The sequence below is a fragment of the Protopterus annectens genome, chromosome 6.part0 (genome assembly GCF_019279795.1).
Source record: "Protopterus annectens isolate FY-2018-M chromosome 6.part0, PAN1.0, whole genome shotgun sequence".
Classification (NCBI taxonomy): Eukaryota; Metazoa; Chordata; order Ceratodontiformes; family Protopteridae; genus Protopterus; species Protopterus annectens.
The window spans coordinates 1,953,169,407-1,953,185,936 of record NC_056737.1 but is presented as its reverse complement, the minus strand read 5'-3'; the positions used below and the strand labels follow the sequence as shown (position 1 = coordinate 1,953,185,936).

The 16,530-nt window shown below is 40.4% G+C and overlaps 1 protein-coding gene across 1 annotated transcript in view; it reads left to right on the top strand.

The window, feature by feature from the left end:
* Positions 1–16,530, top strand: part of ITGA4 (integrin subunit alpha 4) — a 1,222,769-nt gene that overhangs the window by 705,472 nt on the left and 500,767 nt on the right. The window contains exon 15 of the mRNA XM_044075262.1: positions 15,213–15,367. Within this exon, the coding sequence (XP_043931197.1) occupies positions 15,213–15,367 (155 nt within the window). The remainder of the gene's footprint in view (positions 1–15,212; positions 15,368–16,530) is intronic.

The window sequence follows — 16,530 nt, the reverse complement described above, 5'->3', positions numbered from 1 at the left end:
GTGACTTAAAAAATATCTTACCAGAGATTTTAATAACTTCTTACTATCTGACCAGTGACAAAAGTCTACCCCAAATTCAAACTCCATTAATTAGTAGGTTGGATTTTTGTTCCTGGTTGTTAATATGACCTTTTTGTGAATCAATTTTACTTATAAAAGATGTTGTCAGTCCAACAGGTATTCTGTCCACTTATAATAGATAGGGGAATGAAATAACAGAATCAGCTCAGATTTCCTCTAACCTTACTGCAGTTTTGAATTGTTTATATTTAAAGGGTATTTCACAGTTAGCTTTCACCTCTTCTAAATTAACATGCAGGCCTTGGAACCTATTCAGTGTGGCCTTTTCAGTTAATCTTTTTGACCATTGATATTTGACTCACAAGGGCATTTCTGTATCTCAAAACACCAGCAAGCATTCAAGCAGATTAGACACTGAATATTTCACCTTAAAACAATAATAACATGGGGGTGGCCTTGCATCTGCTGAAAGCTGGACTGGTCTACAGCATTAAACTTTTAGATGACTATTAATAGCTACAGAAAATATTTCCTAATTATAAGTCCTTATATATTCCCTTCCCTACTGGACTTTTTGAAGACAGTTTTGTTTTGACAACTGAATCCATTAATGCGCCTGTAGTGTATTCTGACTAAGTCACCTATCATTACATTTAAGACCCTGTTTGTTCCTCAGGATTTTGAAATAAAAGGTTTCAGATGCTCTTTGATTAGGATCTGCACAGACAACTTTTGTCATGAAATCAAATCAAGTGTTTTGAAAAGTCGTGGGGGGTGATGCAGTGAATAAGCAGTTCTAAATCTACTGGCTAAGAAACTTTTGCTTTGGTGCTAAACATCTGGAAACTTTTTTTTCTTAAGTGAGGAGGATATTTTCAACAAGCATAATGACTTCTTTGGAAATTCTTTCAAAAATGTGTCAATTCATGTTATACATGAGAACTGTAAAATTACTCAACAAAATGTATGCGCTTTCTTGGATGATATTTCACTGCAAGAAATTGCTTTCATGAGAAAAAGTCCTGGATGTGTTTTTTTTCTCAGTGGGTAAAAGCATCACCCACGACAGTTGCCAGTACAAAAGTCTTGTTGACTATATTTCCTTAATTAAACTAATCTTCTCAGAGACTGCTTTACACACGTATAAAAGAGAAAACGCATTTTGCATCAACCCTACAGAGAAAGCACATGTTGCTTACTATGAAAAAGCAGCATTTATTCAATATGCAAAGGGATTGCAGGTTGGAAGGTTAGACCCAAAGTATAAAGTTCTTGTTTAAGGTAGTCACCAAAGGACTGCTATTATATCTTCCCAAGTTCCCATATTTCCTTAATATAGTACATCTTTTTTCGGCTTATTACTGCTCATAAGGTATAAATAAAGATCGATATACTTCTTGTCAGAGTTTTACAGCTCACTTGTTTGACTACTAACCTTAATGACAACTATACAAAGAATAAAAAATTATATTGCACTTAGGCTATGCTCATCATCACCATCATCAACCACCTTTTCTTTTATGTTCTTCATGGATCCAGGTGTCATGTAAACTGTTGCCATCTCTCTCGATCCAGTGCTACGCTCGAACCTTCTGTAACACTCATGCATCAGTCTCACAGATCTTGTCTCACTCAACCCATCTCTTTCCTGGATACTCTTGTTTTCTCTTGATTTCTTCCGGTGTCTCTCAAATCTTATTCACCAGATTAGCATCTGTTTTCCTGCACATGTGTCTGAACCACCTTAATCTACTCCCTAGACCTTCTCTGCACCTGGTGTTTCTTTGACTTCTGCTCTAATATCCTCATGTCTTCCGACCCACAGTTTCTATCCTGCCAGCCATCTCAGACACTTTATCACCATCAACTTTGCGGCCCAGTTTTCTGTATCTTACAGTAGTACTGATTGCATCACTGTTTTTTGTACACCTTACTTTTCAGCTTTTTTGGCATTTTTCTGTCATATACTACACTTTCTCTCAGTTGTCTCCATCCTCTCTGATTTCTGCTGTGACTTCCTCATTCAGACTTCCCTTCTTCTCAACCATCCCTCCCATATACTTGAAGCCGTTAACCAGTTACACTGTTTCCCTTTTCTCTCAGTTTCAACTTCTTATGTTTTCTCCCAGTTTGCTGCCATGACGACTGTGTTGTCTGCACTCAGTTTAATCTCATGAAACATCACCTTTGAATTCCATTCCCCTATTGTTTGCTGAAATGTTTGGTCTGAGTCTGCTTGTAATGCCATGTCACCTGTTTATAGCAAATGTGTTGAGTTGTCCCGTTTGACTTATTTGTTAATATATTTCATCACCTGTATGAGCATCAGTGAACTCACAACCAAACCTTGATGCACACCTATTCCCACTGTGAATCCCTTTGTGAGTCAAACCACTATTTGTTCTTGTGCCATTGAGTCCTTTAACATAGCCTGTATTAATTCTACCAACATTTCTGAGGTTTCAAACCATAACAGGAGTGGCCAAGTCGGCTTTCTTGTAAACCTATCATATGCTTTCTCCAAGTCTAAGAATACCTGTCAGGACTTTCCTCATTTAGAGCTTTTCTCAGCTATCTGACTTCACTACAGACAGTGAGTCTGTTGTACTGCATCCAGAGCCAAATACAACACTATGTGATCTAGGCAGCTGCCTATGTACCATGCTGGCTGTGGAGACCCCAGCTGCTCTGTAAAACATAAAAATAAAAATATTCAGTAAGTAAAAAAAAAAAAAAAACAACGTGAGATCCTTCTGTAAACACAGCAAGCATTAGTACCCCATGGGGAGAACTTTCTTACCTTGTGAATCCTGTAAGCCCCAGAACCCTCCAAGTTCAGATGTTATTTAACCTGCGAGGCAGTTGATTTAAGCTGGCAATGTCTGCTATCGAAACCCACGTGGCAAGCTGGAGAGATACAGAGAAACAGGATTGCTGGATATGCAGAATGTATCCATTCTGTTGAGTGCACAGCTGCTTTTTCTTTTGGAGCAGACAGAGATGTATGCAGCATGGATCCATTCTGGTGAGTGCATAGCTTCTCTTTCCTTTAGAGCAGATGGATGAGCATGTGTGTGTATGTGAGTGCGTAATGGCTCAGTTAAGGGCACTGTCTAGTTAAGTGACTCTGCTCAGAGTCAAACCTTGAAGCTTAATAAGTATAGGCAGCCAAGTCCCTTAAACCTCTGCACCAACTGCCAGGTCTCCTTTAACTTAATTATTATTATTATTATTATTACTAATAATCACTGAGGATTACAATCTGTCATTCTCATGCATACAGTTTCAAAGTCATAGTCTTCCTTGCAGTGGTGCAACAGGTAGAACACTTGCTTTTGGTGCAGACAGTTGCGGTTTCTCTTCCCACAATGGGTAGATTGATTGCTGCCACTCCTATGTAGCCTAAGGTGGGGGATGGGGTGCTGCACTCCTGAGTGAGTCCTCCTTTGGCTCTGGATGAGATGCCTAGTAACAGTTGACAGTTTGCCAGTCATTCCCTATTGCAATACTATCAGCACGCCATTTTTTTAATTTTTTTTTGTTAATTCACTCAAGCCTAAAATACCTTTTTTGTATACTTCCAGTTCATACGCATACCTCCTTATGGCATCCAGACCTTTTTGAGTTTGGCTTCTTTATCTAAGTGACTTTCATATTAGTAACAGGCAGTATTACAAAGGGCAAGGAGTTATTAACAAAATGGCAATGGAGACATTAATCTTTGTTTGTGACTTATTGGTCATATTTTAAAATGTGTTATTTTTTTCATAACCGAGAGATCTACATGTTATTGTGGTGTATGGTGGGAAACAACAAAAACAGCGTGGAAGACAAGAATTCACTGTCAGTGCTGGTCTGTATTACACTATACTATAAATATTACTAGTTGCTTGCTAATAAGTATGAAACTAATTAATATTTAAGTATGTAGTATTTAATATTTCAAAAAATGGGTCTTCCAAATTTTTACATGACATTAGGTAAAACAGGCATTGAAGAAAACTGTCTTTGATATTTACACTATAAGTTGCACATCTTGTGAGATATCCAGTATTATTTATTTTGCTAATTATACAATCGAGCATATGTTTTCATATTTCTGTAAATATCTCAATAAACATAGAGAGGAATGTTTTGTTATGATGTGAAAGCTTATGTCTGGTTAACAAAACTATTCTATCTATATATTTAAGTTGTACAGTTTTCAAGGTATGAACATTTGTGAAAGTTTACAAAAATATTATTTAGGGGTTGTTTACATTATTATATATTACAGTATTTGTAGAAAAGATTATGAATGCGCCAACTGTTATCACTATAAAGACTACTTCTTACTGGTAACATTGCGATTTGTATAGCTTTAATAGCTCTTGAATGCAAGATGTAGGCTGGTAGAGGTGTGTAGAGGTGTGACACTCTACACCACATAGGTGTTAATGAGTTTATGTAACATATGCAATTTATTCTTCAAGGGCAGCAGGCATTGAATTTGTAGACGAAACACTGAAATGCAAAGTTGCCTGCCAGCAGCAACCTCTCTGCAGAAATGGCATATTGACTGATATTGGTGGATTATAATGACATAAGCCTGAGCGTCCCTTTTTATAGTTGAAATGTTGTGAAATTAGTAGTTTTTGTTTCATTGTTTACTGGAAAAATATTTAAAACTACAAAATAAAACACACTCTAACAAGTAGTGCTATATTATACAAGGACTATAATTTAATACAATCAGGAAAGTGAATAAAGGAACACATGCATGCATGGCCCTGAGAATGTGTGAAAGGGGCTCATGGTGAGAAAACAAGCAAAAGGTAAACATGATCTGCCATTGACTCGATGCATTTGTATGAATATGGCTTTCAATGCAGTTTCAATAAATGTGAGTTTCCAAGGGCAGACAAGTTTTCTGTTGTTAATTCTAAGCCTGTTTTCATTGTGAAATGGTATTGTTTTGTTTAGAAAACAGCTATCGGTGTTTGTACTATAACATTTGAAGTAAAACTTTCAAATTAAATGCAAATCTCTGCAATCATTGTAGAAGTAAAGCAGAAAATAGTATACAGTATGCACACTAAAAAATTTGAACAGTGTTTATGGTAACTGGGGAGAAATAGCCAAGTAATGGGACGCTGGCTGCATCCTGATCTAAATTTAGAGAACTGCTCATCTCCCACTTTAATTTCTAATACTGTGTATTTGTATGCCCTTTACTCTCTGTAGCATTTTCATACATCGTGACAGAAGTTTGATACCTCTGTAGTGCCCACAGTAGTGAATATCCTTTTTGTTCTTGTACAACATCACTAGAATATTATTCTGCAGTCATCTGGGATGCGTCTTTCTTTCCATCCTTCGGTGAGTGTCCCCTGGAGCCATTTCTCTCTTAACTTACCAAACATCTTGATCATATCTTCTGTCTCCTCATCTGATCCTGCTACTTTGCCTTATTTAATTTTACATAGTGCTTTTCATACTTCATGTAATGGTGGACTCTTCTTCCATCGAAGGCTGTGTCTGGGGCAGTGCAACGTCTGTGGGGGTCTCTTCATTCAGAAGCTGCTAGAAGTACTCCTTACATCTGCCTTTGATGTCCTGTGGACTGGTGAGCAGGTTGTTGGTGACATTTCTTATAATGAGTGTCTAATGAGTATTGATTTTATCTTTCTGTCTTTGCCTTCCAACCTGATAGAGTTTCTTTGTGCCATCTGCTGAGTCACTTTACAGAAGCTGGTAAGTTGCCTCTGACGTCTTGTTCTTTGCTATTATGACTGCTCTTTTAGCCTGTTTGTTAGCCAACCAGTATTCCTTCTTAGCTTGTACCATCTTTTCTGTCTCCCACTTTTTCTTTTACGCCTTCATTTTTTTGCTAACTTCCTGGACTTGTGCATTCCACCATGAGCCTTCCTTATGTACCTTATTTCTATAGTTTTCTTAACAACATATTTGTTCTGTAGTCTTACAAATGTCATCTTGAGACACTGCCATTTTTCATCTTCTACTCCACCTATTTCCTCTTCTTCCTGAGGTGATAGAGCTCTGAGTATTTCCTTAAACTCTTCTGCTTTCATTCCAGTCAACTTTCAAGTCTTCATCCTAGACTCTGTTGACCTTAGAGTCTTCATGTTTGCCATTGATAAGTGGATTGAGGACCTGTTCTATACCAGGAACCCAGAAGACCCATGCTAAATGGTGTGAGGAGTTTATTTCTATATGCCTGTGTTGACCAGCCCTGGGTCAATAAGCTACTGGCTGACTGGTGCTCAGTTAACCAGAATAGATCTGGATATATACCAAGCATGAACTAATGATTGATACATTCAATATATGTTCACTGACACAATGCAGCTTGGAAGTGGATGACATGATAGTAAGGATGAGGCTGGGCATTCTGTGTATCCAAGATACAAGATGAAAGGTCAGTCAAGCAAAGCCACTTGACCCAGGAGCTAGAGAAGAACAGAACAGAGTAGGAATGCTTTGGGAATTGTGGTGACGGATAGCCTTCGAAAGAAAGAAGAGGACTGTGCAGTATTCATAATATCAGCCTATGCCTCACAGCTGGGCAGTATTCATAATATCAGCCTATGCCTCACAGCTGGGCAGTATTCATAATATCAGCCTATGCCTCACAGCTGGGCAGTATTCATAATATCAGCCTATGCCTCACAGCTGTGCAGTATTCATAATATCAGCCTATGCCTCACAGCTGGGCAGTATTCATAATATCAGCTTATGCCTCACAGCTAGGCAGTATTCATAATATCAGCCTATGCCTCACAGCTGGGCAGTATTCATAATATCAGCCTATGCCTTACAGCTGGGCAATATTCATAATATCAGCTTATGCCTCACAGCTAGGCAGTATTCATAATATCAGCCTATGCCTCACAGCTGGGCAGTATTCATAATATCAGCTTATGCCTCACAGCTGGACAGTATTCATAATATCAGCCTATGCCTCACAGGTGGGCAGTATTCATAATATCAGCCTATGCCTCTCAGCTGGGCAGTATTCATAATATCAGCCTATGCCTCACAGCTGTGCAGTATTCATAATATCAGCCTATGCCTCACAGCTGGGCAGTATTCATAATATCAGCCTATGCCTCACAGCTGGGCAGTATTCATAATATCAGCTTATGCCTCACAGCTGGGAAATGATAGCAAGGAGAAGAGTGCATTCGTGTAGCAGTGCAGGACCCACTAGATAAAGTAGGATATGAGTTGTCTGTGATAATGGGGCACGTGAATGCTCATACTGAGACAGACAGAACAGGATATGAGGACTGCCTGCATCTGCATGGAGATCATTTTTATACACTATCGAGTGGGTAGGCCTGACATGGTGCTCAGTCTGTGATCTGCATCCTCCTATCTAGATGAAACTGAGCACCACAGATGATAACTAAAGTGGCTGCTCTATACAACTCTTCCCTGATATGTACCACTTAGAGTTTGTGCTGCTGTCTGGGTCTCTATTCAATTTTTAGGTGAGTTTTAAGTGGAAACACCCACCATATTTTTGGAGGTGGGAATAACCCCACAAAGACACAAGGAGAACATGCAGAGACACAAGCAGAACATGCATAGCATTGCAGGCATTGGGCAGAGGTCAGGCTGAAACCTTGTATATGGAAGGCATAGACCTTAACCATTGAATGTGTCCACTTTATTTAGGTTGTGTTCTTCTGAGATAATTGTTGGTATAGTACTGAACATAATAAATTGCTGCATTGCAAATAGTATACGTTTTATCAGGTTGTAGATCAGTGTGTTAGTCTTTTTTTTTCTCATTGTGGTATACTTCACACCTGGTACATTTCACTCCTTATAAGATACTATGCATATATTTTGAGAGACTTCTATGGGAAAGATGTTTCTTTCATTGCTGGCCAAAGAACAATCTCCTCTATAGAAGATCAAAGATGGCTTAAGTGTGGGCTAATATAGCAATAACCCATGGCTGGCTGTGGGTAATGATGAATTTATCCATGGTTGGTGTGGTTTGGTCATGAGATTGAACCCTGAATGACCAAACAAAGCTAACCATGAGTAAATCAGAATTACCCACACCCAGCCGTGGGTTATTGCTATTATACAGTGACAGTATTTAAGAAAAAAGTTACTTACTTTGATTAAATAATGTCCTTGTATAACAGCACCTTGCTGCTCTTCTACGTTTTCCCCACTGTGCTATGTAAAGGAAGCAATGGAGAAAGGAAGATATCTGTTGCTTTTTGTTGTTGTTTGTTTGTTTTTAATAAATAAAAATGAAATTGGGAGACTTGAAACATACGGGAAAGATGGGACAGAGAAAATATAAGCATAATCAGGTGCATTTCTCTTGTTTGCATAATGCACCTGATTATCCTTGTATTTTAGATTTCAGTAAGTTTATAGGCATAGAAAGTAACAAACACAGTTGAAGTAATATATGTATATGGAGATAAACAGGAATGCCTTCTAACACAGGCAGAAATGTAAACCTTTTAGACAAAGTATTACACCCATTAGCTCTAGTGCCTAGCTTAATAGATGATGTGTTAATTAACCAAGCCCCCAGGTTAACGACATATGAAATATCTAAGGGGAGAAAGCTCAGGCCAGAATTACTACTAGAAATACATAGCCCCAATAAAGTGAACAATGTAGGCTATGGTGACACCAAAACAACTATGACCTGGATTTTGGTAAAAGGGCTAGATAAGTCTGTTATTGGACCTTATCAAAAGACTCCAGTATTTAAAGTATTAAAGGAGGTCCTGGTTAAGACTGACAGTAGAAGGCCGATGAATAAATCTGATACTGGGTTTTGACAAAAGACTCCTTAGGTAATGTAATAAAAGATGTCAGTGTGGTCACTGACAGAGAAGAGTCCAGACTACACTAAGGGACATACATTTGGAAAATAAGGATGAAATGGCTGCATCTCATTCAGCAGAAAAAGGGAAAGGGGAACTTTAACAGAGTCGTACGTTTCTTCCTGCTATACCAAAGCATAGAGTCTGTCAGAAGCAGGACTTTAACTGCACAGAGTGTATGAAAATGGGGAACTTTAACAGAGTCGTACGTTTCTTCCTGCTATACCAAAGCATAGAGTCTGTCAGAAGCAGGACTTTAACTGCACAGAGTGTATGAAAATGGGGAACTTTAACAGAGTCGTACATTTCTTCCTGCTATACCAAAGCATAGAGTCTGTCAGAAGCAGGACTTTAACTGCACAGAGTGTATGAAAATGGGGAACTTTAACAGAGTTGTACGTTTCTTCCTGCTATACCAAAGCATAGAGTCTGTCAGAAGCAGGACTTTAACTGCACAGAGTGTATGAAAATGGGGAACTTTAACAGAGTCATACTTTTCTTCCTGCTATACCAAAGCGTAGATTCTGCCAAGCACAGGACTTTAACTGCACAGAGTATATGAAAATTACCATGGAAGAGAAGGAGAAACTATAAATGTCCATGGTGGAAACAGTTAATGTCCTTCAAGGATGCATCTGCAGTCCTAACATATGGGTTGTCTTGCCTCAGGCAGCCCTTCGGTCGGCCGGATTCCAAAGTCTGGGTCTGGCCTCGGCTGATGTCGCACTTCACCCGACGTCATAGCTGCTGTGAATTGGGTATAAAGGCATCAGCCGACGCCATTTTCCTCAGTCTTTCTTGCCACACGGTGCCCGAAGCAGAAGCTGTTCACAAGTGCCGGTCGGTCAGATCCAGAGATTTCTACTACCGAAGACTTCTAAAAAGCTAAGTACCCCGTTAGGGACTCTTTCTTGCCTCAGCCAATGTCAGAAAAAGTAAATAATTGTTTAACTTGTGGGAAACAAATACCTCATAAGGATTTCCACTCTTACTGCCTTCCTTGCTTAGGCCCAGACCACGACGTATCAGCTTGTCTAGCCTGTGCTTCCTTCAACCGACGGACACTTAGACGTCGGTCGGAGTTTGCGGAGGAGTTTTTTGGTCCCGCTTTTGCTTACAAAATGCTGTCGGAGACTCCGACTTCACAATTAGCTAAAAAGCGTAAGGAAAAGGACCGACACTCGCAGTCCGCGGTTCCGGCCAAAACCACGGTTAAGCCAACCACGAGTGTCTCGGTTTCGGCTGAAACCGAGTCCTCAGTTCTTCCTTCGGCCGAAAGCATACCTCCGACAGCCGAGGCCTCACACAGCTTGGCTGAATCTGCTACTGAAATTTCTCCTGCTGTAGCAGGCACCCAGGATTTATCAGATTCAAGGAAAAGGCTAAGGACCTTCTTACATTTACCACAGCATAGGCCTTTAGCCATTCCTCCAGTACTAACAGTTGTGGATGATGCATTTAATGATGCCTGTACTGCTCCTGACTCTCTTCCCCCGGCCCCTGCTAAACCCGACAGATATTACAGGGTCCCAGACACACACTTTCACTTGTATAAGGCTCCTATTGCAGATCCTGAAACCATTTCACAGGGCCCCAAAGCTGTAGCAGCTGCCTCTGCCAAAACCCTCCCTCTGAAAGAGAATCTAGAGCATTAGAGAGATGGGGTAAAAAAGTTTATACTTCTGCTACTCTTTCGGCTAGGGCCTTAAACTGCCAATTCCACATGATCCAGTATCAGGAATTTGTTAGACCAGCTAAATAAAAAACTGTCCTCTCCTGAACCTATAGACCGTAAGTCCCTTCAGGATTTGGTACATAACACTCAGCAGGTCAGTAATCATTCTTTAAAATGCAGCTATGATGCACTGGAGGCTTCCTTTAGATCAGCTATGACTGGAACAGTGATCAGAAGGCATGCATGGTTAAAAGAGCAATCCTTACCAGACCATGTAAAGTCAAGGCTCCTAGATGCTCCCATGGAGAAACAAAGTTTTTTTGTCTCCCCTGCACAGCAAGTGCTAAAGAAGGTGGAAGAAAAAGCAAAATCTGTTCAAACAGTCAAGGATTTCTTACAGGTCCAACCTCCGAGGTTTAGTAGAAATTGACCTTCGAAGACTTGGTCCTTTCCAGACACCTCCAGAGCACAGAGAGGCAGAAATAGGCGCCCAAGAGGCAGAGGTCAATCCAGAGGTGCCTACAGGGGACGTCAGTGGCAGCCTAACAACCAGAGAAGTACTGCCACAGATCCAGCTACTACCACTTCCACAGGACAGACACAATGACTTGGCTCTGATACCGCCTACCAGGGAACAACTGGAAGCACCCTTAGGTGGAAGGCTAGCCTTATTTTCCGTAAACTGGCATTACATTACAGGAGACAAATGGATTTTACAGACAATAGACAAAGGCTACAGGTTTCACTTCCACACTCTACCAAAAAAGAGAGGAATGCCAAACCTTCCACCAAACCAAAAAACAAACGCTCTAGGACAAATCAACCACTTGCTAAGGATGAGAGCTATAGAAAAGGTACCACCTATGGAACAAGGACAAGGATTTTACTCCAGACTTTTCCTGGTACCAAGAAAAGAAAACCAATGGAGGCCTATTCTTGACCTGTCCACTCTGAACACATATCTCATTGTTCCAAAATTCAAAATGCTGACCCTACAGCAACTTCTTCCCATGCTGGGCAAGGAGTCTTGGCTGGTGACTCTAGATCTCAAGGAGGCATACCTGCACGTCCCTATATGACCAGATTGCAGAAGATACCTCAGATTTCTTGCAGGATCAGAGCATTATCAATTCTCAGCATTGCCCTTTGGCTTATCTACTGCGCCCAGAGTATTCACGAAATGCCTGGCATCAGTAATTGCTCATTGCAGGCTTCAGGGAATTCAGATTTATCCATAACTGGACGACTGCCTGATACAAGCGGACAACAAGACCAAATTAACACAAGATATGAAAAAGGTTATACAACTACTGCAAGCCCTGGGATACACAGTCAACATGAAAAAGTCAAGGCTGGTACCATCCCAAAGGATAACATTCTTGGGTGCAGAACTGGACACTTCAAGTCAGATGGCATTTCTCACAGCAGAAAAGCAAAAACAACTACCACTCTATTTCATGGCATTAACAACACAGAACCAGCTTACAGCAAGGAAAGTCCTGCAAGCCCTGGGTTACATGGCATCCTGCATAATTTTGATTCCACATGCCAGGCTGCATATGAGGAAGTTGCAATGGTACCTAAGGAATATATGGTCTCAACACAAGCACAGCCTAGAAGCCCAGATTCTAATAATCCCATGCCTGAAGCAAGAATTCCTGTGGTGGGCTCAGGCCTGTCAGTTGAACAGAGGACTGCCCTTCCACAAACCTCACCCAAGCCAGACTATCACCACGGACGCCTCGGACCTAGGCTGGGGGGCACACATGGTGGACAGGTGTATACAAGGCCTATGGACACAAGACCAGCTGAACCTACACATAAATCAAAAAGAGATGCTGGCAGTGAAACAGGCAATTCAGACATTCAGACCGTTTCTTCAACAGGGTCATTTGCTGATAAGGACGGACAACACCACAGTCATGTGGTATATCAACAAACAAGGAGGCACACATTCATATCCTCTATGCGGGATGGCAATGGACCTCTGGAATGTAGCCCTGAACCTCAACATTCAGCTCCAGGCCATATTTGTGCCAGGAAAAGAAAATATACTAGCAGACACCTTAAGCAGAACTACCACGGATGCCAACGAATGGATGCTGCATCCAGACATCTTCAAATCCATTACAAAGAAATGGGGACTACCAGAAATAGACCTGTTCGCATCCCCACACAACCACCAATTGAGGAAATTCTGCACAAGGGCACCCCACCCACTTGCTTGGAAGGTGGACTCCCTCTCCTTCAGTTGGGAAAACCTGACAGCATATGCATTCCCACCTCTTCCTTTGATGCACAAAGTGCTACTGAAGATCAAAGAAGATCGCCCGAGGATCATCCTGATAGCTCCAGACTGGCCGAGGCAGCATTGGTACCCGCTACTGAGGAGTATGTCTCGGACACACACATGGCCTCTACCTCTAGTTCCTTTACTGCTAACACAGAACAACTTCAAGATCCTACATCCAAACTTGAAAACACTACAGCTAGCTGCCTGGAATATTACATAAAACAAAATAACCCAGATTTATCCCAGAGGGTTAAAGACATTATACTGGAGGCTCGCAGACCCTCCACAAGGAAGACTTACTCAGCCAAATGGAAAAGATACCTCATTTGGAGTGCAGCAAAAGGAGAAAATGTATCATTAGCAAACATAGCTAACATCCTGGAATACTTAGCAGAACTTTTCCACAATGGCCTGTCTTACTCCTCCATTAAGATTCATGCATCAGCAATTTCAGCAGAATACAACATGGATCCTCCAGTTTTCTCTCATCCTCTACTCAGGCAGTTTCTGAGAGGAATTAAAAATGTAAAGCCTCCAAGGAAGCCACCTTTGCCTACATGGGACCTCAACTTTGTGCTGGAAAAGTTAACACTTCCCCCCTTCGAGCCAGCAGCAACAGCAGAATTACAGTTCTTATCTTGGAAAACTGCTTTCCTGCTTGCAATCACTTCAGCAAGAAGGGTTTCTGAATTACAGGCATTAATGGCAGTGCAGCCCTTCCTTATCTTCCACCAGGATAGAGTGTCCTTGAGAACTAACCCTACCTTTATGCCAAAGGTGGTCTCCAGGGTATCATTGAACCAAGCAATCCACCTACCAACATTCTTCCCCAACCCACAGAACAGGGGGGAAAGACTACTACATACCTTGGATGTGCACAGGCAATTGCGCTACTATCTGGACAGAACCAAGAACAATAGAAAATCTGACCAGCTTCTGGTAGCATATGCAACAGGAATGGAAGGAAAAGCAATTTCAAAACAGACAATCTCAAAATGGATAGGAAATTGCATTAGATTTTGTTACTCTTTTCATGGAAAGACAACTCCAGAAAACATCAGGCCTCACTCCACAAGAGCTACAGCCACTACTACAGCTTTCTTACGAGGAGTGGCTACCAAAGACATTCTAGAGGCTGCTACTTGGAGCTCTGTGCATACATTTGCCAAGCATTATAATCTACCTTTATACTCCAGATCCCGAGCAGGGTTTGCAACTGCTGTTTTGCAAGGGATCTTAACTACACCATAATCATCTTAGTGCCTCCTCCCCCAGTTTGGCTATGGTATTCTACCCATATGTTAGAACTGCAGATGCATCCTTGAAGGACATAGTACAGTTTTGTACCTACCATAAATGTAGATGTCCGAGAGGTATGCATCTGCAGTCAGGATTACCCACCCTCCTTCCCCTCTGTGGTACTCCTAGGGTATTTGCCCATCTTGTAGCTAGCTGGGGAATCTATTATGGTGTATTTGTTTGTATATATGTATATACATGTTTATTTTTGTTTGCTCTCTACTGTTTGGAATCATTTGCATTTATCCAAATTTAGCCTTCCTAGAGGGCACCTGGCATCTGGGGCAAGAAACACTGAGGAAAATGGCGTTGGCTGATGCCTTTATACCCAATTCACAGCAGCTATGACGTCGGGTGAAGTGCGACATCAGCCGAGGCCAGACCCAGACTTTGGAATCCGGCCGACCGAAGGGCTGCCTGAGGCAGGACAACCCATATGTTAGGACTGCAGATGCATACCTCTCGGACATCTACATTTATGGTAGGTACAAAACTGTACTTTTTCATGAGTTGCCTTTTACAGGAAATGAATTAGATGAAGGAGAAAGGCTTGTACCTGTTTTTATAGATGAAGAGTCCATAACCTGCAGTTCTTGCCAGAATATGATGAAAAAAAGACTGACTTGTCTGAAATCAGCTTATGCCTTGTCAGTTTTAAGTGGGCTTAGTGGGAAGACAGTATATTAAGAAAACCTAGAGAAAATACTTCACAAGAAGACATGTAAATAAAAGAAGAGAACAGCCCCACTTTATACCAATAATTTGAAATTAGAAATTGCTTGCTGTGCACGGTAATAAAACACAAGGAACAATTACTGATACAATTCCAATTCCAAAGCTTTTAGATCACTTGTTATTAAATTAATAAACAGCACATTTTGGGTGGTCATTTAGGAGTGAGTAAGACAAAAGTTAGACGTTTTTCCTGGTATGGTGTTATGATATTTCTTGGCAAGTGTCTCTGTATTCTGATGTCTTACAATTGATATGCTTTAAAATGCATTTTGTGTACTAGAATTGCAGCCATTCTAATTGTTATTTATTTATTTGTCCTTTCCAGTTTTGTTTTATAATCTGACTGCGGATAGTCAGAGGACTCCAGACAGACTCAGCAGGTTTTATTTTATAACAAATGGAACATCAGATGTAACATCGGATCGTGTGAATATTAAACATACAGCTGAAAGTTGTAAAACCCATCGTGCATATATAAGGGTACTGTTTTGTGTTTCCTTTTAATTACTTGTGTTATGCTGTCTTTACATAATATGTACAAATACATTGTGTGGTAGTATCTGGATAGGTTGCAGATATTTAATGTAGCTAGGATCAGTTATTTCCAGCTTGCAAAATACTACAAACCAAATGATGTATGTCCCTTATTGCATTTGCATTGCCAAAACTGCATCATTTATAGATGATAGGAATTTTTTTAAGCATTTACAAATATTATTACAGCTTCTGTTGCAGTATATCTAGGGATGATACAGAATTAGCACATAAGTAGCCTGCTGCCATGAACCCATTAGATCTTCAATGAAGATATGCATGCTTCTGGGTTAGGGTGCTATGGTCTAAACATCTTGGATAATGTGAGTCAGTATTTAGATTTTTACATAAAAGAATATCGCAGCAGCAAGAACAGAGACTGCCTAGCCACCATGTGTTCTACATGCATAAATCTACTACTGTACATCATTACTGCTAATGTTTACTTTCACAGTTTTGAAACAGTCATGTTTTGTGCTCTGACACATGTCGTAAACAGTTATTTTGTCATTGTTTGTTTCTGTTCATAGGAGAACTATTAGGCTGTGAAACTTGGATGTTTCAAGGTTCTACTTTTCAGAAATTAATACAAATCTGAACTGGTACCTGCAACATGTATTCTCAAAATGTCCTTTTTTATCCAAGTATAATCATATCTTCTTATCTTGATTAGCCTTTCTCCTATAGTACACACACACACACACACACACAAGAATAACTACACTAAGTGAATGCCGTTCTGAGTAGATGGACAACACAGGCATAAGATCCTTTTTCCTCTTAATTTTAGCTTTCCTACTGATTTTCTTGCAGCCTTAAATATTGAGGGGGACTCATAAAAGTTACCACAAAGTATATACTACATGTACACTTGGTGTAATCTTTCTGAGTGAATAGACAGCACAAAAAATGTGGTGGGTATGTTCTTGAAGGCAGAACATGTACACTTAATGTAGGTGTCCATGAGTCTGTCCGACAGGGTCTTCACATTTAGAAGTGCAGAAGTGAAATTATATTATGAGTCTTACCTAACTTTATGTGCAATACAGTTAACAGAAATTACATTTTCATGAGACATACTTTGTACTGTTATTAGGTTTTCTAGAACT